Raw genomic sequence first — 26953 nt, forward strand, 5'->3', positions numbered from 1 at the left:
ATTTCAGTCTAGTACAGTTACTGATAAACTCTCCAGAGCTAGCACCTTTTTTTAATTACAGCTCCATTCTTCATGTCTTTCCCTTTCCTCTTCCCACCCCCTGCATGTTTATTTTCCTTACAAATCCATATGGATGACATACCTTTTGGGAACAAGACCTAAAATGTGGGAAAGATCTTTACGCAGTTAAAGATTTAATTGTGATCTCTCTCTTGGTTACCTGAAGCCTTGAAAGCAAGTTTCATTTGATACTGATGACAGAACAACCTTGAAGTGCAGCTGGGGACTTTGCCTGCAATTGGATAGGACTTTCAGTCATGACCAAAGCCTAAAAATAAATCACTCTTCCCTCCTAAAGCTTGACGGTGGATATTTAGCTGTATTTTCAGAGATAGCCAAAGGTGGGTGGGTGAGTGGATGGATGGATGGATGGGTAGTTCTTGAGCTGAAGATCAACACTGGCTACGTGCCATTGCCGAGCAAGCCCAGAGCAGACAAACGTACTGCCTGTGCCACTACCTAGCAATGGGCTGGTGGTGAAACCTCAGTGCAATGAAGCACAGCTGCTAGCGAGGCAGCCGGGAGGGCTGTGCTCAGGTACTGGCTTGGAGACACCGGTCCCCAGGCTGAATCAGCTCCCGAGGCCGAGAGCAGCAGGTGCCCCTTGCTCGGCTTTGTTTGTGCAGGTCTCATAGCTCGCCGCCATGTACTTTGCCTCTTGCTTTAGTTGCAATCTTTCATTCTGGGAATGTAGGTGAGAAGTTACTTCCTCCTTTGAGAGGAGGAAGATGAAAGGGTGTTCCCCAGTAACATAGTTTCTTTTAATTTAGATTTTAAAATATAAAAGCAACTCTAATATATGACATAAAGTATAATACTTAATAGCACTTATGTATTATCCCTAAGAAAAACAGAGGTATTTGTTTGGTTTTGTTCCTGGTGTTTGTGTAGTGTTTCTTTTTTTCCTTTCTCCTACGGGCAAGCCACCCTACCTAACCTTCTTGCTTTTGGGTTGTTGTTGTTGGCAGTTGTGAAGCCGTTCCCTGGGGGTTTCTTTGGTTATGCAATTAAGAGCTGTCAAAAACACGCACTGAAAGGAACAGGTGTTATACTAAGTCTATGAAACTAAGTAATAGTAATAATAATAAAAACAGATCAGAAACAGAAGAAAAACTTACTCAGTGATGTGTTTTTTTTCCAGTCACAGTAGAAAACAGTTTATCAAAACCATACCTACCGTTGACTTTTTTGGTTCTTTTTTTTTCAGCACTGGTTCATTTCTCTGCCAGTCGAATTTTTTTGAGTAAAAAGACCGGCAACCTTGTGCTCGTCTTTTGAAAACTACTTCTCTCCATCACTGGTATTTTGGGTAGGGTTTTTCTGTAGGCAGACACATCTTGTTAAGCGGGCAGTTGAACTGTTCTGCTCCACCAACTTCTACTTATGCTAAAGAAGTCCTGGTCTTGCTACACAACCAAATACTTAATTCAGTATGTTTTAAACTGCCTGCAGGGTGATTGGTGTGATCTTGGACTTGCTGAAGTCAGTGTAATTTAAAAAAATGTAGCTTTGGTGGGCTTGCATTGAGGTTAATCCCTGTGGAAGTTGCTGTGCTGACAGCCTGCCTGCCTGTAGCGTGTGCGATGGAAGATGCATTTTGCTGTTCCAATATGTGAATTTTTAAAGCTGTGAATGAGGTTTTGTATCTCTTTCCTAAAGCAAGAGAACCTTTGCTATTAAATTAGCTAAGGATAATATTTGCAGTGCAGCAGCTTAGAAAGTTTATTCCCTTTTGCATCCAGTTCCTTGGTTTGTCGTAGGTTCTTGTCTGCTCAGACAACATATCCGTGTGTACAGCCAAGTACCAGGGTATTCTTCTGCTTCTGTAATTCCGTTTTTCAGATTGCTTGATGAAAAAATGATGTGTTCTGAATATTTTAGGAAGCTTTTTGGTGGTGAAATGCTAACTTTAGTCATTAAATATTTAGAATTGCAGTGGCTGTCTGGAGTTTAAGCTCTTCTTTCTAACCTGTACCAACCCGTAACTTGGTCATTAGGAAGGAGAAGACAAAACCCAATGTGTTATTTCAGCCCAGTCATTTACAAACAGTGTCAGGAATGAGCTATTTTGGGCTTGCATAATTACTTGCTTAAATCAGTTAAGAGACTGAAGAGAAAGAGGCTGCAGAATCTGAAAATAAAAATATATAACTGGAAAAACATGAGTTTCTGTTTTAAAAAAATACATTTTTGGGGGGTTTAGAACCAAAACCAGTGGGTTTTTTTTTTTTGTTTTGTTTTTTTTTTTTGGTTTAGGTATCAGGCAGAAGCAGTCCTTCCTCTGGTGACAGCCTGAGGCCTGCACAGTGCTGTCTGCGCTGTGGGCTGAAGGAAAGCTCCAAACCTGCCATACGCCTGTGTTTATAACAATAATAAATGATGAGCCAAATTCTTGCGGCCTGGTTCGGCTATTTTGTGCCACTTCAACCACACCAAATAGCTGAATATCTGACTAGCTTGCCTTCCTGAAGGCCCCTTAATTGCATTGTTTGGCACTGACAGCAACCTGTTGCCAGCACCCTGCAGATGAGTTAAGCGTAAAGCCATGGAGAAAAAAAAATTAGTGGGAGTGTTTTGTATGGTCCCGTGTTTTTATCAGTTAAGTTCCAGCTACAGAATTCAAAGAGCAGAAATAAGATGGTGGCATCATCTTCATGGAGATGGGAGCTGTGCTGGTGGCACCATCTCTGAAGCCTGGCGTATGGACATTTGGAGTGAGAATATCCTTTTTTTTTTTTTGTTATAACTGAGCCTACAGGAATCTGACAAAGATGTGTTTGTTTCAAAAAATAAATAAATTGTAAGGCCAGGAAATTGAGCGTGCATATCTTTGTATTTTATTAACATAGGTAGAGTTGTATTTTGACAGCTAGGTGTGTTTGTAAGAGGCATTGAGCAAGTATTGAGTTGGGCTTCGCCTAAATACGTAATTATGCAATAACTTGTGCGTCTCCAAGTTCGGTACAGCTAAACCTAAACCTTCTGTATCTCCCCTTTTCACATGTAGGCATTTGTGTAAGAAAGCTGCAAGTTCACTTTTTACAATATGAGGGTTTTGCTCAGCTTCCCTGGGTTGAGGTTTACCTGCCCCGTGCGTTCCCAGCAGGGAGCTGTGCCCTGGTGGTGCAGGAGGAGGAGGAGGGAAGCTTTTGGCTGTGTTTGGTTTGGAAAGGGGAAGCTGGCATTTAAAAGCTGATGAGGAAATTGCACAATTCTGTAGCTGGGGGGGGGTCAGTGGATGTGTTACCTGAGGGTGACTGGGTGGCATGTGGGAGAGGTAAAGGGGAATGGCAAAATGCAAATCCTTTTCCCCCTGGCCATTGTATGTACACACAGGCAGTGTGTATGCAAACCAGCACTAAATAAATCTTGCCTTGATCTTCCCTGTGGTATCTATCCTGAGCAAACTGGCTGCTTTGTGCAATAGCAGAAGTAGTTAAGATCTTATCAGGATTTCCAGTAAAAGAGTGGATTTAAAATGCAAGTTAATGACAGGATTTTTGGATTTGGTCTAATTATGTACTTTCCCCACACAGAGGTTTTAAAACCACAAATGCTGTGAAATTTAGCCAGAGTTTTAGCATGCATGCAGAGTCTGAAGGGTTCGTCTCCCTGCTTTTCTCTGTTTCAGAGAAGCGACTTAGAGAGGCTTTTTGATTCTGCCAACTTCGTGTATTCCCCGAGGGAGCATCCACAGCCCAGCTAACGTGGATGGCACCGCCTTGTAGCGTATCCCAGACCTCGGCTGTAGCCATGCAGACCCAGCAAGGCACGGGCAGTGCTGCCTCCACTGTGTTTTCACAAAGGATAAGCCAAGGGCTGTCCGCTGTGGATGCTGGATGTGTGGAGCTGTTGGGAGCTTGGTGCAGAGCATCAGTGCCACGATGAGCACTGGGTTATGGCCGGGTATATTTCAAGCAGCCCCAGAAAGGGACTAAGCCGGTGCTTCTGCCACAGCCAAGCAGAGAATCTGCCCACCACGAATCCAAAGGGCATGGAAATGGGATATTTTAATGAACACATTCTCAGTTCTGGTGCAAACGTGTTTTTTGCCATATATAGACCTGAGTTTGGCTCTTCCTACAGTTTACTGACATCTAGCAAAAGCGATAATGACCTTTTAAGTAACTCTTAAATGACATGCTGATTTCTGTTTTGTTTTTCAGATCAATTTTTACTGTAATACAAGACATTGAAGATGACACCAAAACATGAAAAACAAGTAAGTGACATAACCTTTAATAAAAAACAATTTTATTTTGATGGTTGTGGAGTGTATTTCATTGAGATTTACCGTTTGTCATCTGTCAGATTAAGTAAAATAATTGGTCGTGGCAATTTTTTGTTCTTTTAACATTTACCACTAGCTGTGTACTGCATAATTCCAAGGAAAGCCATCTATTTCTTCAATATAGCAGACCAAACCTGAAGTCAGAACAACTTTTCTTTGGAGAATCTCCACTTAAAAATGCAGTGAAGTCTCTGGAGTTCTTGGATGTTGGTGATTAGGATGTGCTATATAAAAGAGGTGCAATGCTGGGAACAAACCATGGCATGATGCTCCACCTTGGGGTAAACACCAAGAATTTCAGAGTTATGCCATGCTATACTTCTGACAGTGTCCCAGTCCCCAGAGTAGTCTGTGGGCACTGCAAGATAGAAAGGAAAGGAAAAGAAGTTTCTGGGGCTAAACAGACTGAATTTGGTTTGTCTTACATGCTGCTTCGAAACTGACTTCCTTGAAGCAGTTTTAAATCGACACTTTCATATGCCCTCAGTTCCACCATTGGCTTTGAGACTGATTGCTTTTACTTACACAAATCCACCGTAACATTGGCTGCTTTCATTTTGATGTGATTAGGAATAGTTAGGTACCTGAATGATACAGTGCAGACTTCAGTAGTTACCATGAACATCCTAAGGAAGATCCTGAAAATCCTGTAGTTCTTGTCGTTTGGCATTTCTAGGTCAGGGTGTTCCAGCCTATTCAGGAGGACCCTTTGACACCAAATGACAGTTTCATGAAATTTGCCATATTGCTTTCTTCATTGAAGAGACATGCAAGATTTCTTAGAATTATTAAAAAAAAATCAAGCAAGACAGTTATCTTAAGGACTGATGATGCAATAGCATTACTGTTAATATTTTAAACTATTTTCGGTAAAATTTGCAACCTAAACTTTGTATCATATTAAAACAAGAGGAGTGAGAAGTGAAACCGACTTTCTGCCTAAACTGAGAAATGCAGTTTCCTGCCCCCCAGTCCTCTTAATTTGTGTACATGAGGGCTGATGTTAGCCAAAGGAAGACAATCGGATAGGATATTTAAACCCCAGCTGATCCTACTCTGAAATTGCACTAAAGGCAGCACTGCAGAATTTTTTGTCAGACAGTGCTGCCTGGGTAGAAAGAGAAAACACATAATTGGTGTTTTGTAACTTCCAGTGTGGTTATCTCATTTTAGGACCTGAATTAAATGAAATTAAAATGGATCTAGGTAATATATGGCAAATGGTGATTCCTGTTTTGCAGGCTCAGGTCAATGTGTTTGAGCGATGCCAGTAAATGAAGTGGGTTTAATCAGATACAACTAATAAGGGTCTATCAAATACTCACCTATTTTACTACCATTTCTTTTGATATTTGTATTTATTTAAAATTTGTGCTGCAGAACAAAGATGTGAACAAGGTCCCATTGACTTAAGTGTGCTGGAGAAACACAGGAAAAAGAGACCTCAAAGACCACTCATGTCCATGAGAGACAAAAGCTTTTCATTTGTGGCAGTACTGATGTCTGCTGTCACTGGTGGGGCAATACTAATGGACAGCTGTAGGTAAAAGTTTTCTGAAAACAGTAATTCTTATTGAAAATAGTAATATTTTGCTGTTCAAACCATTTAAAGTCAGAAACCATTTAATTGAAATAATACTTTAAAATGAGTTTACAGAAGCATTCAAGGATACAAATTGTTTTGCAATTAAAATATATATATGGATGAGTCTTTGAATGCAATGAATTTACTGACAAAATTGAATCAACATTAGTATTCTGTAGTAATGTTTGGAGCCAGACCTTATCCACAGCCCACAGGGAAAACAGGTTAATAGGACTGAAGAACAAACCCTGCAGGCAGTTTTGAGGAAGGATTCCTTTGAAATGCACATCTGCTACTTGTTCCACTGCTGTGGTTCATGTCCTCAAGAACCACAGTGACGCTTTGTTTCCTCCTTTTTCAAGTGCTGTTGAGTAGGCTCCATGACTGGTTTGTTTTTAGCAAGGCACTAATGAAATGCTTCTTTTTAACCAATGAACACTAAGAATTGTCAGCTGCAGCTAATTGCTAGTGTGCATCCTGGCCTGGAATTCAATGTGGGGATGCATAGGAGTGTGAGAAGTTGGATTCACCTGGCACACAGAGAGAAGACAGTGTATATATATTCCATGGAGGTACTGCTCTTTTTTATAATGGAGTTGGATTTTAGGAAACAAGCTGGAGCCCTGGCTCTGCTTCTGCTGCAGCTGACCCCACAGGGATCCCTTGTTCTTTGTGGGAAGAAACCCAACTCAGTTAGTTATACAATGGTTACAGCAGTCTAACTCCTGATTACTGATTTAGCAGAGAATCTCTGTATGATCTAATTATTGCCACATAGGAAACCCACGTACTTGAACCAGATATTGTAGTGCTTGAACTGACATGCCCCGAGGTTGTTAGCACATTGCAAGAAGAGTTAAAAGCAGCTGACCACTGGAGCTTTACAGGAGCAGCACCTTCTGGAGAGTCAGTCTTTTACCATTGCTACCATCAGTGAAATCAGGAGAACTGACAATCTGCACCTTTGATATTGTGGCTGTCATATGGTTGTGTTGGGTATTTATGTTCTAAATAGCAGAAATAATGTCAATATTCACAGAAAACTAGCATATACATGTCTTTTAGTTTAGCTGTGTGCTGTTAAATCCAAAACTTAGCTCTCAGCACCCCTCAAGCAGTTGCTTCATATACCTGTGGCAATAGCTCCCTTCCAGAAGTGTCTAAGCCTTCCTCAGGATAAAGATTTAATGAGCACCAGTAAATCTGCATGGGCTGGTCTGGACACTGCTGAGTAACTTATTGCTTGACTTGTGAGCTCTTTCAGGGCTGATAAAGGAGAAGCTTTCAGGGCTGATTAAGGAGATGCTTTCTGCCTCTCTCACCTGCATGCCAATACTGGACAAATATAATAAACCTCCTGTTGCACCTGGTGTAATATGCCGGGGTATCTCTTTTCTTACCTTCTCTTTCTCTTTATCCACCAAAAGAGTGTCTTAGGGCATTCACACAGGCCAGGAAATGTTTGTTTTCATCTTTATGCTTAAATTGTCAAACTCCAGAATATTCTGGAGTGATGCACTGCCAGTTCCTTCAATATTCAGTGGATCACAGAGGAAGAAAGTAAATGACTCTGCGTAAGTGATTCAGACACGCATGTGGGAGAGAAGGACTTGGATTTCAGTCTTCTCTCCATCAGTCATCAGGTATTTTTTAAGACATAATGATCTGAGTGAGGCTTGAGCTCTGATTTCCGGATGAATGTGGACCACAAGTATCATAGTTGCACATTCTCTTTTGCTCAGTGCCAGTGAACTCAAAGTTTAAACAAATCATTTTATCTCAGCTGTTCGTTTCTTACCAGCCTTACTATTCAGCATGCGTGAAGATCCCAATACACCCAGTATGAAAAGCCCCATTTCATTTGTGATTGATCCTTTTACTAACAGACAACCTGATGGGAAACTCTTTTTCTAGGAGGTTTTATGGAAAATGACTCTTTGGAGGTTATTGACTAATCTGACACGTAACAGTGGCACCATGGAGCATGAGGTTATCACCTGATGCTGTCCTGAGCACACAGATTTGAATTAAACGCAGCTGGAATGAATGAAGCACATAATCATCCAATGCAAGATTATTTTTATTCCTCCCTGTCGTGGTAGATTGTTCCCATATTAAAAATAGATGTTTCCATGTCAGATTTCCTATTTTCCTAATGGGAAAATAAAAATAGACTTCTCAGAAACATAGTTCTTGTGGTCAAATTCTACATATTGGAGCCTCTAGCTTATGCCTTATTTCTGAGCAATCCCTTGCATTGTTGAAAAACATCTCCAACAGGAGATTTTTATTTTTTAAGAAAAAGTCTTCTGTTTCCTTCAGCTGCTTTTATGGCAAACTCCTCTTCTGGGAGAGGAACAGTTGAGTCTTCAGTGCTTGTGTCTACATGACCTTAGTGCTGCTCTTTTTTCCTCTGTTGCCAGCACTCCCGTTCTTTGTACGGGACTGTAACTATGAGAGGTAGGTACCCACCAGACCTCGGGCTCACTTTGGCCATTTTGTCATTTATATTTGACCCTAACAGCTTGGACTGCTCCACTTCTTAACGACAGAGTAGTGAAGTGCCCATGGTGCCAAGCCTAGGCTGGCAGGCACAGAAATCACAGCCCTTTTAGCCATGAATTAAGAGGCACATCCCGCCAGAGAAGCTGCTCTGCTTATTCCTGTTTGCTAAGTAGTGATGACTACTTTTTGTACTCATGTGTTTGCTTTGCTTGCACGTACAGTAACTCTGCAGAGTTGTTTTTCACAAGAGACAGACGTGGCTTTCTGTGTTTCCTCAGTCATCCTCAACAAAATTCCCTGTGAATTCAGTTTTGGGGCAGATGTGAAGTTGTTCATGAGGCTATTTGGGCCAGTGTGATGGCTGGAACCCAGCTGAAAGTTACAGTGCTAGCAGTTTGGATAGGAAATGTTTTGCTTACGAATTTCACAATTTCCAGGGAGAAGGAATAAAGAGAGATGCCACTCACTAGTAACTTTCTGTTGAGTCTGTATAGTTCCCAATGCAGGAGGCTTCCACTGCCAAGTTCAGGCACTTTGGGCTGTCAGCAGTAAATTCTGGTCTGCATTAGGCATTGCAGAAAACATATTGTTCTTGCATGTATAATAGACATATCCATATATTGTGTCCCTCAGAAAAAAAAAAAAAAACAGGCAAAGCGTATATAATGTGGTGTCATAGTTAGATCTGCAATTCTGGAAAAAACAAACTGAACTGGGAAGGAGAAGAAGACACCTTGAAAAGGATTGCAGCTGACTGTAGTAAAACTTCCCTGAAACTTTGGTTCTCTTTGGGTTCTGCTTCCCCATTCGTAAGGCTGGCCTGCAACGCAGTCCTGTGACAGAAGATGAAGCTGGTCTTCATGTGGTCTGTGGGTGAAGAGTTCAGCCTCACCCGTCCCAGGTGAATAGCAGATTGTTTGAAGACAGATGTCTACTAAGGGTATCCTAATTTTTGTAGCAAGACTGGGAGGGAGCAGAGTACATACAAAAGAGAAAGGTAGTTATTACTTCAAGCTGCTTTATCTGTGTAATGTTTGTGACCAGTGGATGGGCTTACAAAAGCCATCTCCCAGGGGAATATGCCATCACCTAACTCTGCTTAAGCCCTAACGTAGCCTGTGCGTGAATACTGGCCTTGTACAAGCTGGTGGCCATGTAAATGCCTTTTGTGGTGTCCACAGTCAACAGTTTGGGCTGGTTGGATTCAACCAATGTTGTTATTCAAGTGGGATTTTGTATACAGGAGAAGGCTCAAAGGAAAAGGGGTGGTTCATGTGTGTAATATGGCTTTTCCAGAGCAGCAGCAAGTGTAGCAAGAACTGGAAGGAGAACTTGCTGGATTCACCATGGCTGGAAGGGAAGTACTGGAGGTCTTGAGAAAGGCTGGACATTTTAGCTTTCTTTTCTAATTGCTTAATGTTTGTCTTGCTTCATTCTGACCTCAGCCTTGGCTTGGTATCCTTCAGTAAATGAAGGGGACATCCAGTATTCCGCTGAAATTAAGGTGTTTAAACTGGAGCTCACACTGACTTTATTTGAGCATGGCAGCTTACTGAGGTGCTCTGCTGTAACCGTAAAACACTTGTACTCCTGGGGCAGTGATTTGCTACCCAGACACCTGACTGCCGCAACAAGCACAGTGGGTCTTGTTTCTTGTATAGATGGAGCCTGAAAGGTGTTTGACTTGTGTAGTATTGATACTTGGGGGCCATCTAACTGGAAATTAAAAGTGCACAGGGTTTCGTGTGGAAATCACGTGGCCTGGAATCATTTGCAAGGTATCCCGTTGCTATCCCACGGCATATCCAATAGTAGCTTTCTGTCATAATATTTTGGTATAATAGAGGTTTTAAAGGAGTAGTTCACTTATTTTGACTCCTTGAAAAGGAGAAGGGTGCTTGGAAATGAAATAATTTGAGGAATTTAGGCAACAGCAAGCATAACGGGAAGATGATACGGCAATGGATGGCAGGAAGGGAACCCGAGGCTGGGCTGCAACAGGCTATTTACAGTTCTGACTCCTGGGCTGCAGTAGCTGAGGGGAAGAGGAGAGCAATGTCCTGCTTGAAGCTTCCTGGCATAGTTACTCTTCTTCAGGCTTGCAGGACTGATGTACTTGGGGCTCAGAAAAAAAAAAAAAAGAAAAATGTTTATACGTGTTTGCAGCTCTGGGAAGAGTGGGACGCGGGGAAAGAGAAGGCTGGGGAAAAACAAAAAAAAAATAGGAGAAAATAAGATTATGGATATGAAAAGTTGTTGCAATGGGACTGAAGGTATGCTATGATGGAAACTGAGGCAGGAGGAAAAGAAAAACTGGACTGATAATGATTGTATATCCTTTGTTTAGTACATTGCTCAGGATCTGCTCAGGACGGGGAATAACCCACTGGTGTCGTTCTGTTAGCAAAGGCAGGACCCTCAGCTGGTAGAAATGGTCACAGCTCTGTTCTTTGATTCCTTTTGTACCAGGTTGGCACAGAGTTAAACATCAGCAGAGAGTGCAGAGCGGAGGAGAATCAGGCCTCCGGGCTCTTCAGTGGGGAAAGAAGCAGTAGAGGTGACGGGAGACTTTCAAGCAGGCTTTATTTGGCAAGGAGCTCCTGAGAGGCCCCCAAATGGTACCCAGCAATAGTGCAGAAAGCACCCTTGTGACTAAGAGCCGGGCTACGTGAGATAAAACTTGGGGCTCCATCAGGCCGCAGGTTCCTCATCTCTGAAACAGTTCTGCCATGAAATCAGCTGCTCCTGCATGATAAATGATTGAATTGAGACCACAAACACCTCCCTGCCATGTACGGAGGGCAATGACCGGTCAGGAAAAATGCATCTTTTCCTGCTGAGGGTGTCCTTGTGCTCCTGCCGGTCTGTTCTGCGTTTGCTGCTGGTGGTGTGCATGGTGGGGAGAGAGGGTGGGGGGGACCTAGCTGAAGAGTAAAGGTTTTATTTCTGACATCCGTGTTTTGGGCAAGGAGACATATTTTGAGAGCTTTCAAAATTAAGATTTTTTCGTTTATGAAAAGAGAGCTGCTAAAAAAGCATGTTATTTGTCAGAAACTTTGTCCTTTGTCCTGTAGTCGACTCCTGTACTTGGATTTGGAGCACAGTGCCTTCCTCTTAGGAAAAATATATCTACAGCTTAAAATGATATGCTTTTCTTTAAGTCATTATTTAAGTCGTTGGCTTAGCTCTTTGGGGTAATCACTTATTTAGACAATTGAATTTGCGCAGCCTCGTCTTTTCCTGTGGAAATAACAGGTAATTAGAGACACTTCCAACCTTCGTATTTTAAAGAAACCTTTTCCATCTTAGTATGAACAGACAGGTTTACCGTGTTTGTTTTTGATACAGGATTTCACGTTGTTATTAGCTGGTGATACACAGAGGCGTGTGATTCTTCAGCTGCTCCCAATTACTATTAATGATGCCTAATTATGTTCCAGTAATACCCACAGGCCTCTCTCACTCCTTTGGGATCACTCTTAAGTTGTTTGGGAATGCTCTAGGTTGTTGTGTAAACATATGATTTATAAGGAAATAAGCTAGATATGACAATATCTAGGATAAATATTCTATATTGTCCCCTGAAAATGGAAAATACCATACTTTTCCAGTGGGCTGGAGCAAGAAATTTTAAGTTCAGAACAAAGGCAGGGCTTCAGCCCCTTGTGGAGGTACTGAGCACTTACCTCAGATCCCTGAAATCGATTGGTATAAATACTTGATTTTAAAAGAAGGTAGATAAAATGACAGAAGAAGTTTAGGGTCAAATAAAAGGCTATGTGAATGCTGAATGCAGGGATGGGAAAAGCCCGTTTTAATACCTGCCTAGTTCTATCTCAGATGTGTGACTTGAATATTAGATTTTTTGTTTGTAGTTACCGAGATAACCAACTCTCCCACACATGAAGCATGTATATAACTTCACAGTATTACTTAATCTGAAATATTCCTCTTCAGCTAGCAGTTTGGCAAGGAATTTCCTGGGCATGTGGTATAGCTCAGATGATTCATTGCTTTTTGCTTCTCCTTTTATAGGCTTGCAAAATTCAATAAAACAGCAGTTCAGCTTTTAATCTGAGCACAGTAGTTTGTGGAACAGCAGAGCAATCAAGAGAGTCTTTCAGGCTCCCTTTGTCTTCTGAAATTAATTGCTTGATTTTTATTATGCACTTGCAGGAATTTGTTACTGTCTTGGTGCGAGACCCCAGGACACAGAAGGAAGACTCATGGCATTCTTACATAGACTACGAGATATTTATTCACGTGAGTATAAAAACATCGCTAGAGATTCTTTGGACTCATACTGCTGTTTCTGTCTGAGCTGGGGCTCGCTTCGGATATTAATGGAATTTCTTTACAACACTTATGGGAGACTGCAGGTTATTATTCTCCTTTTAACAGCTGAGATGCAGTGGAACAGGTAAGGGTAGGGTGGCCAGAAAGACCATGCAGAAAAGTCTATAAAAGAGCTGGGAGTAGGACCTGGTGTTGCATTCACACTTGCATTCCACTGTGTATTGCAACAGACGCTATTCTTAGCTTTACTTATCAACTAGAAGACTGTCATGGTCAGTGATATCTTACCGTTATAAAAGAATTTTGATGTTCAGGTGTTCACATTAAAAACAACTTTGTTTTCAGGTAAGTATCTGGTTATTTTTACTTTAAATTCTCCTCAACTCTTCTATTTGCCAAGTTACTTGGTGCTCCAATCTGTTTGTTTTCATCATACCTTGATATTCATATTATACCACCTTAGTGGTGATGGTATATGTCAAGTAAGTACATTCAGGTTCATAACTGTAGTCTAGTTAATGGGAGTGCACTTAGAGTCATGTTTTTTTTTTGTGTCTTAAATCTGTCCTGTACATCATTTTATTTTGTTGATTATTCTTATTTGATGGATGATATATGGAAGGAATTATCATAATTTCCTAAATCTAGATCCAGGGTTTTTAACTACAATGTAAATAAATTTTCTGAAGTGCATCAACTATCCAGCGAGGTGTTTGAGAGCACCAAAGTTACATAGTTGATGGGTTGACACAAGGCAGAGAGCATTTCCCTTCTGTGTGGGAAAGCTAAACACTTAGCGTAATGTGAGCAGTCAAACGATTGCTTGTTCAATATCTGTCAAGACAAGTACTTTCACCCTGTGCGGCAATCAGCTCTTAAACTTCTGCAGTGTGGTTTAAGTACTGATACGAAAGCAATTATATTTTTGACTTCTGCTAAAGAGACATTCTGCAGATTTGGTGATGGGTGGGGTAGACATTGGTGTTTCTCAATAGAAGTGTATTACCATCTTTCTCAGCAACTGCTAAGTCGGGGTGAAGTCACTTAGACATACTGTTATGTGACTCAGTGCTGGGCATCTCAGAAGCTGACAGGCAACATCTACCAGAACATTGTTGGGACTTTCAGAGACCAAGTCTATGTCAGTCCTAACTCCCAGGTTACTAGCTGGATTTAAAGTCTTGCATCTGCCAGATTCTTAGAACAGCTGGATACCCCTTCTGCCCAGCTCCTAGAGTATTTGGTTTCTTAAGCTGTGAGGTAGCCAGGATCTGTTCTAGAAAGCTGGCACCTTTGGGCCCTGCACAATCTGCATTATGTGCCTGTGTAAGAGCCGTGGCTCCTGGCAGGCTATTGAGGGCTGGCTGGACTGCAGGCAATTTTATAATGGAGTCCTGTCTGGGAGGCTGGGTTTCACTTAAATGTATGCTCCTTCAGAAAAGTTGGAAAAAGCATCTCATTTCCATGAATTGTTTCTCTTTTGATGAATTGACATTTTCTAGTGGAGTAGTAGTGTTCTGTGGGAAAGTTACCAAATGCTGCTGCTTGCAGAAAGGAGTTATGTCAGTTCCTTTGATTTAAGGAGGATTGCACACTGTCAGAACAGCTGTTCGCAGGATTTCAACTAGAAAACTAAATATATATTTTTTTTCCTAGCAAAGTTTGGCATTGTCTGCTAAAATTTTTCTTTCTGAGATTTTTTTTCTCGTTACTGCAAGTTGTGCCATTATCCTGATCTCTTCCTTTAAAAAGGAAAAAAAGAGATGAATATATTTCACTGAGAAACTATAGAAACTATCATCAGTACTGTCTGAGATAAACCATAGTCCTTAACCTAAACTGAATTAATTATCAAGCATTCCATTGGTGTGTCAAGGCTTAGAATCTCAGACGCTTTTTGGTATCATGCCTGCATGTCAGGTTAATCTGCTTTACATGTAATTTTTTCTTTTTTAATTTCTCAACAGACAAACAGTATGTGCTTTACAAGGAAAACATCCTGTGTCAGACGACGCTTTCGAGAATTTGTTTGGCTTCGGCAGAGGCTTCAGAGCAATGCTGTGCTCATGTGAGCAACTTTTTATGATTGGTTTGTTTCAGTAGATATCTACAAAATAATCTGTCAGTAAGACGTCGAAGAGGAGCATTGTTTTATCTTAATTCTGAGAACTGTAAAAATGAGAAGTACGAATGCAGGATGCTTTCTGGAAGTGCACCCTCGCACCCATACAAGTTTATTCCTTACAAGGCATTTTCCGTGCTTTAAATCCAGAAAAAGTGATTTGTACTGATGGCCTTTATTTGGTGAACCCCAGTCTAATTTCTGACAGATCTGAGCTGTGTTTCCTGTTGCTACATACAGGTAGCAGAAAGGACAATCTGGCCAAGGCAGGCTACTAGGCCGTGTTGAGCTGAGGTTTTTCTGCTTAAACTGACTGGTAACAACAGCACAGGTGTACCTCCTCTGTGTGCTTTAGCATGTGCTTAGGTTCTTCAAAGGCCATAAGTTACCCAGCCAGCCACAATTGCAGGCCTAACAGCTGGACCAGAAAGATCTGAGTTATTTTTCCTTTTGAGGTGTGTCAGAAGCCCTCCAGTTTCTCAACCTTGCATTCTCCAGTTCAGTTTCATGAGCTTCTAGAACCTGGCTCATGAATTTCAAATGCGAGGGGTTGGCATTTTCTTGCAGCATTTTTCTCCACTGTTTCAGGTTTGGTTTTAATTGTGTGTTTGCTTGTTGTTTATAAAGACAGGTGCCCGAACTGCCATCTAAATCTCCCTTTTTCAATATGAACAATCCGCATCACGTGGACCATCGTCGGCAGGGTCTGCAAGAATTCCTGGAAAAGTAAGTACAGCTTATCATAGAGATGTTGGCATTTTTATGATGTCATCAATTTTCCGATTGAACATAACTCATCTCCGGTACGTGAGAGCCACCTTGTGGTCATCTAGATATGCAACTCATTTGGTTTTATTTTTTGCTTTATTTGCACAAAGTCATATTTCACATACGTGCCTTCAGCAATGCTGGTTGCAAGGAAACCTCAACTTGGGCTTTCCCATTGTGTTTCATTGACTGATTAAAATTAATTGCTTTGGATTTATGTTGCATTGTGATTCAGTACTAAGGTTGAAAGGTCTTTCATAGTGATGTCTATTTATAGCTTCCAAGAAAGAGCTAGATGTTCTTATAAAATAAATAGACTTCTTGCCATCTTTATATTCATGGAAAGTGAACGTCTCTGTGCGCTAAAACGCTGGGGGCTTGGGAAAATTCTACAGTGAGATCTCCTAACACATATATTTCCTATAATGCCAATTACTGTGTTTACCAGTCCCACTGACATAAACAAGCTCTAGCAGCTGTGATAATTTTCACTACAGCTGCAGTCTGTGTAAGATCATTCATCTGTGCGGTTATGTAAAGGGGTAGTGTAAAGGAGCAGTGCAATCTTAGCTAGCCTCTGACTTGAGTTACAAGGAGGCACTGTGTTAGTTTTAGTACTGCAATGCTGTAACCCCTTTACCATCTGCAGTGGCAGGGACCCTGTCGGTGTAATCTTCTGCTTTCTCTGCCGTTCTCTTAATATCCTGCCACTGCTGCTATGAGTGCAGATCTGTTCAGGGTTGCTATGGCAGGAACTGTGAGCGAGTTTGGAGGTTGTCTTTAGCCACTGTTCGGGTTAAGGGCATGGTAAAACAGAACAGAGACATTCATCTTCTTTTATTATCAGTGTTCCCATGAATCAAAACTGCGTAAGCAAAGGAAAAAATAATCATTTTAGTAGGTTTTAGGCCTTGTGGTCAGGGGGGCAGAAGAATAGCGGACCCATTGTTTTTCCACTCAGTATGTTATAGTTACAGGTTTCCATAACAGACAAGAAATGATCGGTCCTAAGGTATGTGTGTTAGGCTAAATAACTGAAGGCAGGAGGAGCTAGCCATTGCAGGAGCTGCAGGAATATTTCTGTGTACAGTTATATACAGGATCTGTGCCAAAAGGGTGGTCACTACATACTGGTTGAGGGCATGTAAGATGGGGAAAGGAAAGGAGAAAAGGATTAGAGTTATTTTTCTTCACCTCATGAGAGAAAAACAGTGAAATAGTGACTGTGCTTCTAGGGGTGTTAGTACTAATGGTCAGCTAGAGTATGGTAGTTCAGGTCCCTGTGTCTGAGCAATTCTTAACTGTGCTTACACAGCCTTAGGTGTGCTGCCCCACGGAGCAGTGCGTTCTCAAAATCACTCACATTTTAAAATAGCGAAGAGGCTCATCTGTTAACACGGTACAATATTGCAGCATCAGAAATATTTACAGCTGCTGTCAGTGCTTCAGAAGGCAAAGCGCAGAGGTAGATTCTCTAAAAACAGATCATCACTCTCCAATTTTGTGGATGTCTGTGTCTTAAATGGGTACTGACAGAAGAAAATGACAGCGTGTTGAGCGTTTTACCTTGCTGCCGTTAGACCAGGAGTGAGAAAAGAGGCATCTCTGTTGTAAGGAGATGATTTAAATGTTTGAACTTGGATGCCATTTAGAAAGGTGTTGGCTTTTCTCTCAGCCCGGGGGAATAGTTGGAAGGAATTTGCAGAGATACAGTTGTGTTGTGATGAATTGGCTTGGCAAATTATGTGCCGTACCATTGCCCTCTGCTGGCTGGCATGTCAGATGTACTGCTATTTATAGAAGGCATGTTTTTATTGGCTGAACTAGACTGCCATGATGCTTTTTTCTTTTTTTATTCTTTTTTTTTTTTTTTAATAAGTCTCAACCAAAGGTTATGATTTCTTTCTCTTGTGGAACTCGTTGACGATTGCAATATCTTTAAATCTTGCATGTGATCACTGCTGATTTTGGACTTGCTCCAGCTAGTACTGCTGACACCATTCCAGTTCTTCTGCCTTTACGTATTGGCAGTTTATATATAGAGTTGTGTATATATATAGTTTATGCAAAGTCAGAAGAAATATATGCATACATATATATATATATATATATATATATATTGACAGAGTTGATTTTACATAAGGTCCGGGTCTGGATGCTACAAGTTCTCTAGTGTGGCAGCGACAAGGGAAGGGAGGACATCCCTGGTATGTTGGGAAGGAGTGGGAAAGGAGCCAGGACGCAGTTGTGTTGCGTGGTGTCACTCAGAACCACAAAGCTGAGTGCCTCATTCCCCCCAGCAATGGCAGCAGTCGTCGTGCACAAGCTCTCAGCCCTTGCTGATATTTCTTTGTGACAGAGGGAAGAAATTGGATCCTAACCTATGTGTATCTGTCAAGGTGATACAGGAACCCAAGCTATATTCAGTACACTCTGAGAGCATCAGGATCCGAGCCATACCCGACAATGGAGTTCAGATTTTAAACCATTTCTGTTTCTGCCCATTGCTCAGTGTGAGAAGGTTGCTGCAGCCTCTGCCAGGACGGTAGCCACGTGCCAGAGGAGTCAGTTCCTGTCTGTGACCTGGGAGCACCTTCACATCACCTGTATGTAGGCAGCTATAGAGTTCTCCTGTCCTCCTTCACATGCCACTATGGAACTAGGTAGCATGGTGAGGCACTCAGAAAGGGCCTTTTTGTAGCTTCTTCATGCTTAGCATGCCGAAAGCTGGAAACTAAACGGAAGCCTTAGAGTTTGGTGAAGTCTGGAAGTGGGTTTCGCATTTTGTTTTGGCTTTACCACACAAATACAGGGTAGGACCTGCTTGTCTTATAGGTTATTATCTCTGAATGATGAAGAGCTGTAAGGCTTACTTCTTGTCTGGGCATAATTTAATATTTCAAAAGCCCATTTGCATTAACGGAAGCCAGCCAGCCCATTTTCAATTATGAATTACTTTGTAAGAATAAGGAAAATGATGTATGTTTTTTTTTCTGGTAGGTATCCTCATGGATTTGACGATGTCTGTAGATTCACTAGAAAAGCTTATTCTTAAATTGGAGGTCAAATTAAAACACTACCTTATAATACTGGGTTCTGTAAGATCCCTTTTGCATTCATCCCTGTTTAGCTGCACAGGTTTAACTTTGGGATTTAGATTTCCTGTGGTCCCGCAAGCACAAGGTGGTGTAGGGGTTGAGAAGTCCCCACGGGGACAGGCAGATGTGGGAAGTGGGAGACTGGCTCTGAAGAGGATAGATCCCAGCCTCCCAGGGCCTCAGAGGCTCCTTTGTCAGCGCAGAACAGGCAGCAGCACTGGTGGCCATGGGGCAGGTAGGATTTCCTCCAGTGGATGGTGGCTGCCTTTTTCCAGTGGAGCTGTTCGGAGCAAAACCTTGAAACTATTTCCTCTCTGGCAAGGGAAGCAAATCCATTGCGGTGAATAATGCTTTGCAGGCATGTGTCGGTTAATTCCTAAATGTATTCATTATCAGATCCTAAACAGTTGCTTCACAGTTGCTTGCTATCAGTAACATTTCCTCTGTTATAAAAAATGAATGAGGAGGCGCAGTAGGCTTTTTAAAAGGAGGAAATGAAGCTTTGTTTACTGCGGGCTGTGGAGCCCAGTGCTCGCTGCGAGAGGCTGAGCGGATGTTCGATAGAGGGCACCACAGCCCAGGCTGTGATCTGTTGTCTCTCAAGTTTTATTTTCCCCTTTCCCTCATGATATGATGTAAATGGGCAGAGTAAATTTGTTGAAAACAAAATCGGAGTGTTAACCTTCCACACACATACAAGTGTGCATCTGTCATTGTATTAGGTTACAGTAGATACAGGAAATCTTTAGTTAGGATTAAGTTGTACTGTTCGGCCATATGTTGCTCTCCTCCAGCAGAACAGTGTATAATATACCTAATAAAATCATGTTGAAGAAAACCAGATTTTGGACCCTGTCCAAATAAGACAAAGCACATGTTTTGTCTTTTGTAAATGCTCTGCTGTAACATGGGGAAGGAGAAATGCTCCTCATACACTACCCGGCGTTTCCTCAAAAATGACCTTATTTCTTCGGGTTGGAAAGTCGCATTTTCTGCCCTTCTTCTTTAAAGGTCTAGAGATCACGGGCATTTACTGAAAGCTTACAAACAAAGATTCGCATGGCCACGAATAAATAATGATTTTATTATCTCTAATTCAAACGTAGAGCCTTATCCTGCAGCCCCCTTAATCACATAAGCAGTCATTATGCATGTGAGCAATCTGGCAGAGAGGAGTGAGATCTCTGACAAGTAATGACTACTGATGTGATAAAGACTTGCAGGATTTAGCCTTGCATTCTTATTCTAGGCATGCATAGAAAGTCTGTTGTTCTCTTGAACGCGTCCAGTCAGTTTATAGGAATTAGCACAGTGAGCCATGACTCTTGCATTAGCACGACTGCAGAGAGAACTGACTCACATCCCTGTAACTGCAGCTCGGCATTGACACTCGCTGCAATAAAACTGCTCGAGAAACACCGCGAGTGCTACTGGTTGCGTTCAAACCCCACACACGTGTATCTGAGTACGAGCATCAGGGTGTTCGACCTTTTCTCCTGCCTTTCTCATTTGTATGTTGCATTCTGAAGTTTAGATTTTGAAGGCCTTGGAGCCAAATCTGTTTTTCCCAACAGCTCACACAACGTGTCCCCAGGACAGTGAAGGCCCGTAAAGGCAACTGCTGTACCAGCACTTAATGTTACTACAACATCTGGTGACAAACGTGTGGTTGTTTCCTTGGAACGGGAGCATTTCCAACAGGAAAATGTAATGCTTATGGATAGCACAGCATTTATTTTTCATTTTGATTGCTTGAAGGATGCAATTAAAAAGCGATCTAACCTGTTGGTTCAGGTGAGGGGGGAAAGCAGAAGTTATTTTTTAATTAAAAGGAGGAAGAAGTGTTTCAAGGGTATATGACTGGGTGAAAGGTGTTGGTATATTTGCTTGCAGGAGGGTTTTAAACGAATTGCTTGTTTGGTGTCCTACAGTCCGCCCCCAAATGTACATGTGGGATTAGCTTTGCCCACATTTCTATTTCTTCCCCTTGGTTTCCCTTCACTCATTCCACCTCCAGATGGCACTGTGAAGCAGAAAAGAAAATGACTGTGAAATAATGAGTCCAATGTAAAGTAAAATTGGAAATTGAATTATAGCTGCAGAAAAAGGACGGTAGCCTTGAGGTCCTGATCAGTCTGTACTCTTATCACTTTTGTTTGCTGTTCCCTGTGTTAGGTTACCGCTGAGTTAATAACAGGGCTTTAGCAGTTCAAGGCTTAGCAGAATTGTACTGGACATGAAATAAAGCTAAAATGAATTTGTGTCCAATATCATTGACATTAGTGCTCATTACTTCTCTGGTGTAATGCCTCAAACCGTCTAAAATCAATTTTAAAGATTACCCATTATTTTATAAAGAAAATAAAATACATTTCAAACAGCAACAAAGCTGTAAGTGTAGTGTAATCTCATGAGCAGTTAGTTACTCGTGTTTTCGCTGGTTGGCAGGAAACTTTTGAAGGTAGAGGAAGAGGAAAATCTGTGAAACTGAATGCCATGGGCAGAATTTAATATCTTGGCTTTTGCTGTGTTACTTTGTATTAGACACGCAAATGTTAGAATTGCAGCAATGTGCATCCCCTCATTGTGCTCCCAAGCCTGGGAAAACTAGTAACTCATAGTTACTTCAGAGTAAGCTCTGAGATGTTGTTTTTTTTTTGTACTTTTTTTGTTTCTAAGAGGAGGAAGAGAGGGAGGAGAAAATTTACTCCTCCAAGTGCATAAACTATAAGCATGGATTTATTGTGTGGGATGATATTTTGTCTTTTACTTTTTGTCGCAATGTTTGTCGTCTTTTGGAATTTATGTTTATCAAGAGTCAAGGCTGAGATTCTCTTTTAGTGGCCAGTGAATGATGACTTTTCAAACTATTCATGAGGCTGTTGCTGTCAAGGTGTGTAGACTTGTAAATTCTGTGTTTTGGATCATTTTTACTCAGAGTTTGGTTGCTTCTTTGACTGCTAAGAAGTTTTTCAGTGTATTTAAACACTGCATGCATTGATTTCACGGAGGTATACTCTATTTGCTATATTTATTTTTAAGTAAAATTGTAAGACTTTATATAGGATTAAAAAGACTATGGAGGAATGAAAATGTGTTCGAGTTTTAGCAAAATCTGGTCCTTCTGAGACTGAATTTTATACGCACCTGGTAGATCATTAGACTCATTGGAGATATTTCCTCATTGGAAGATAACAAAGTTTGAATTATGTGGTTGGGAGTGTGTGTGTGTTTTCCTAGGCAAATGAAATATGCAAGTACAGAAATATCCTACGTTTTCAGTTAGATATCTCTTATTATTTATTTTGATTTGACAGAATTTTATAGGCTTAGATAAAGCCAGACATTTTTTAGTATATTAATTAAATGTTGTTGTAATGTTGGCTACTTAAGAGCATGGATTTCAGAATGTATTTGTATTTTAAAATGTTTCAGTCCAAGCACATCATTAATCTTGTTTGATAGAAGGAACTAATCACTTATACATTTCATTTTAGTTGGAGTACCTATCAAATGCACAATTTCTTACTGCTTTTACTACTTCTTGCATTAATGTCATTTCTTGTTTCCTATTGCATGGTGTGATGACTTCTTGGGTAACTACTTGTAACCTAAGTGGGTAGAAATAGGTACATAATGACTTTAATAGTTATGGTTTGCTTAAAGATATTTAAGTAATTTTCATGGAGCATTATTTGGCATGGTCATAGGCTCCGATGACTTTAGTCATATGAATAAAAAAAAATTACATGTACACGTAAACAAAAAGTCTCTTGTTATATATTCCAGGATATATGTGTTGAAGAATTCCTTCTGTAGATAAATGCTGCAGGAAGGTTGCATTTTTTTTTTCAAAATAGTGATAATAATCTGCAGTTCTCACTCCTTGTAAAAGTACCTCTACAACTTTCTGTGTTACTGGAATGTGTTGTACTTTCTTTACTCATACTGTATGTAAGTAAATGCTCTGTGCTAAATGTATTTGAAGACTTGACTCGGAATATATATATGCCAAATATAAAAATGGGCTTTTGAAAAGCATAGCTAGAATGAAGTAGTATTTAAGGTTCCCTGAAAACAGTTTATAGATGCATTTAAAATATTGTTCAGTACCAGCATTTTCACTCTAGCTTAAACATACGTATCTGTAAAAGTGTAAACAGATTTTGGCGAGTGTCAGCTCTACTGCTTACAGGCATTTCAAAGTCCTGGCATTGAGTGTGTCTTAAGTCCTCTGTCTCTGTACACATTTCTTTCCCCCACCAAAGAAAAAAGAAAAGCTTAGCCATTTAAAAATTTATATAGACAGTTATCAATCAGAGAGCAAATTTTCATAAGAGTATATACCTCCAACTGCCTAAAAATCATTAATTGATCCATGTGGTAATAACAGATGGTTAAATGGGAGAAATGTCCTTGAAGTTATTCTTATAGCAGATGTGCTTAACTATTAGCCTCGTGTTTTTACTCACCTAAAACTCCAAATAATGTAGTAAGTAAGTAACACACACCTAATCATTTTAATATGTTCATTACCTTCTGTAACTGATTTAGGATTCATATAAAAACTTAAAAGCAGGACGTCATTTAGAATTTGTTCTGGTAAAACGCTTCGGAATGTGTGTGTGTATCTCTATAAAAAGATTTCGCTTTTCTTTTTCTTTTTTCCAGGATTCTACAAAATGCATTATTGCTTTCAGACAGTAGGCTTCACCTCTTCCTACAGACTCAGCTAAGTCCAGAAGATATGGAAGCTTGTGTATCTGGACAGACCAAATATTCTGTCGCTGATGCGATTCATAAGTTTGCCTCTTTGAACAGACGTTTTCCTATAGAAGATGAAGAGAGAAAAAAAGGAAAAAATGATGCAGACTCTGATTCGGAGAGGTGATTTCTGTATTTCCTTACTTTCTGAGATTATATATACATACACACGCGCATGCTTCACTTTTTTGTTGATGTAATACTAAGATAATGAAAAAATTAATTGACTGAGATTTTATTGAGCTGTGACAGCTCATCATAGAAGTCTTCACACACACCTCCACACTGAATTAATGAATGCAGTAGAAATTCAATTATCTGCATTCTGATTATGTGAATTTCATTTAGTCAGACTTGAATTATTCGCGTTTAAATTATCTTGCTAAAAAAAATATCCAACTGCACTCCAAATGGCTAATTAAAAGTCCAAATTTCCTGTCTCTCTTTGTGACTGGAGATAATTAAAGTTCTCCTCTGTTACTCAGGCTTTGAGTGTGTTGTGAAAACCAATTTCCTCCTTTTTTTTTCTTTTTTTTTTTTTTTTCCCCTCTCCCCTTTTCTGCAGTTCATCCTCCGGGCTTGGACCTAGTGATGACAGCATTTCTTGTGGATGTAAAGCAAGCCCAGCTTCTGAAGAATCATGAAAAATCATTTCTGTATTCCTATCCCAAGGACAGCACAGAGTAGTTTCTGATGTATTTCCTAGTTACGTATACCACGTAAATGCAACTTGCTAGTAACACATACCTAAAGGACTCGTTGCCAATACAACCACATGTCCTTACAGAATTTTCCAAACAGACCTTGATGTTATTCCTTTGATTTATTATGTGCATCGATTCAGGTCTACATGTTACCTATTACATTTAGTTTTCTGTAACTGTTAAAATCTCAGTATTGGGTCAGTCATGTTCCATTGACTGGCATGGCTGTGAAAATATTTCTCGTAGTGAATGCATGTCTTAGATCTGGAAAAATAAAGATAACTTAATTCCTCAGCTTGAAAGTTGGTCATATCAAATATATTCAAAGCATCTTTTTGTAATTCGCAGCAGAGAAGTTTCATCTTCAGAAGTCATTTGACATTGGTGATGAAATTACATACCCCACAAGGTATTAACTTTTTCAAGTAGCTCAGCAACATTAGCAAAACAACATTTGTACAAACTATATGCTGCTGACAATTCGAGATATAAATACATCTTCCTCTGGTCTTTCTGTAATGTTTATGGAAAGCCTAGTTTTATCGCGTATGAGAACTGAAGGCCAAAATTCTTGAGCACGGTTGCTTAGAAGTTGGAAATGTTAATAAAAATGACATCATTTCTGGGGTTGCTGAAGATTCTCAGTTCCCAGGGAAATTATGGATACTCATTCCCAGTGAAAAATCTTGGATGAAGTCCATTAAGACCAGCGGCTGAATTTTCCACTGGCTGCACGAGGGCCAGGATTCCGCCCAACGTGTTTTAACTTCGGGCACCTCCATGAAGATGTCAGGAGGGATGTTTTAGTTCGGCAGCTTAAATGGAGGATATCTGCCACCCCGACGCGATGATCATCACGCAGCTGTAACGTGCTGCACAAACGTGGGCCTCCAGTCCTTGGGAATAACTGGAGCTGCTGCTTTCATTGTCGCTGTAGTTAGCACGTTGCACTACCGACTTTTTTTCCCCCCCCCACAAACAAAAGGCAGGCTCGAGCACAACGTTGTAACCACCAACGCTCATTTTGATTAAACGTCAGTTTTGTTCTTTATTGTTAACAGCAGCTGCGCAGTGTCTTGTCCCAGGCTCTGTCAAAGGAGTATGTTTCGCCGTGGTGTTGTATTTATATTTGACATTTAACCGCTATTAAAAAGAGCTAGGGGGTCCAATCGCCCCAGCGCAGCTCCCATATACTTCAGCGCCCGGCCTAAAAATGGAAATACGTATATTTTTAAGAAATACGTACATTTTTAAGAAATCTGTGGATACTTTCAAAGAAGAAGCATTTTAAGCCCGTGAATTACAACAACAATAGATTAATAAATGGCCACCTAATAAAGGGTAGCATAGGCATGTGTGGGCATGGTTTTTTAAAGCATCCAGCTGGGAATTTGTGTAATTTTAGAAACATGTTTTAATAGCCTGAGGATAACAACTCTTAGGTAACTGCTTTAAGCCACTGTTTTCTGTTGATGGTAGCACTTTCATAAGATAAATACCCCTGTTTCTTTTTGCTTAGTCTTATTGAATTGCACAAATGTATCTATTCACCATCTCAGCTTGTGTGCAAGTTAGCAGCAAAGCTATTTTAATGCAAAAGTGATAACATTTAATTAAAGCAACAAGTTATCACTAAAAGTAGCTTAAAAATTGCTATTACTGCCACATGGAGATGGTTTGATTGCTCAATTATTTTTTTTTAAGGTGGTAAATTACTAGAAAAAATCGTTTAGAAAATGTATTTAAAAGATGGGGAAAATATAAAAACCAAAACCTGGAATCGTATCTGAGAAATATATTAATGCTTTTATTTAACACAGGACTTGGGTAGGGTAGTATTTTTTTTTATTATTATTAATTTTTAATTATTATTTTGTTTTAAAAGACTGAATTAAACGATGCACTTTACAATTCTGCCCTGCTACCATGTCCTCAGTATCTGACACACGTTGCAGAAACGCAAGGACTGGCCAGCCTCTGTGGCTATTTTTTTGCCATTCCAGGAGCTGATCTGTGTTTGTGTGCTGGCACGTGTTTTCCAAATGGAGATGTTTCTGAAATAAATATTTGTTTTCTAATAGCTCTGTTGTTATTCTGTTATTTCCTTTGTCACTGTTCAAAAACGAGAGTACTGTAGCAGAACTTTCTTCCTGCCTTTGACATAAATTTGTTTAAATATTTATCTTTTGAATGTTGTTTGTAGAGCTAGTAGTACTGGAATTTTTCCTTTTAAAGGGGAGGGAAAAGCATTCTATGTTCTAGTATTTCTTTTTGCATCAACTGCATGTAAGGGCATGTAAATTCTTTAGGACATCTTAATTGGGAACATTTAAATGCATTATAAATTTATATTTAAATATAAAACATTCAGTGTCTTTTGTGACTTGAGTGATGTGATTTTTCAACACCATCATGTGCTTTGATTTTTAGAAAAACAGCAGCGGTATTTCGATTCTTATTCCTTAGTTGTGAATAATGCTATTTCCTGCTAGTTTTTCAAACAGGCTAAGCTCTGGTTTGCTAGTTTCATCTCATTGCTGTTGCCAATTTCACCTAATGGCAATAATTCTGTACTCAAATAATTGCACTCAAACGCTGCACTTTATCTCTGTGTAGATGTTATATTCTCATTTTATGGAATGATTTCTTGAAAATTTTTAATTAATTAAATCATGTAACCATTTTTATCCTGTGTTTAAACCTGCCGTTAAGGTTTTTTTTTTTTTTTCCCCTCTATCAATATCCTATTCACTTTATGAC

The 26953-nt window shown here is 40.2% G+C and overlaps 1 protein-coding gene across 8 annotated transcripts in view; it reads left to right on the forward strand.

The window, feature by feature from the left end:
• Positions 1-26568, forward strand: part of SNX10 (sorting nexin 10) — a 38426-nt gene extending 11858 nt beyond the window's left edge. For 3 of the 8 annotated variants that reach the window (XM_048070332.2, XM_048070334.2, XM_048070333.2), the window contains exons 2-7: positions 4227-4282; positions 12618-12704; positions 14705-14805; positions 15487-15585; positions 23397-23612; positions 24055-26568. In XM_048070332.2, the coding sequence (XP_047926289.1) occupies positions 4259-4282; positions 12618-12704; positions 14705-14805; positions 15487-15585; positions 23397-23612; positions 24055-24133 (606 nt within the window). In that variant the 5' untranslated portion in view covers positions 4227-4258 and the 3' untranslated portion in view covers positions 24134-26568. Of the gene's footprint in view, positions 1-4226; positions 4283-11375; positions 12113-12617; positions 12705-14704; positions 14806-15486; positions 15586-23396; positions 23613-24054 lie in introns of those variants that run through there. The other 5 variants (XM_066991851.1, XM_066991853.1, XM_066991852.1 and 2 more) reach the window with 3 other exon arrangements.
• The last annotated feature ends 385 nt before the right edge of the window (positions 26569-26953 follow it).

The sequence above is a fragment of the Anser cygnoides genome, chromosome 2, assembly GCF_040182565.1.
Source record: "Anser cygnoides isolate HZ-2024a breed goose chromosome 2, Taihu_goose_T2T_genome, whole genome shotgun sequence".
Lineage (NCBI taxonomy): Eukaryota > Metazoa > Chordata > Aves > Anseriformes > Anatidae > Anser > Anser cygnoides.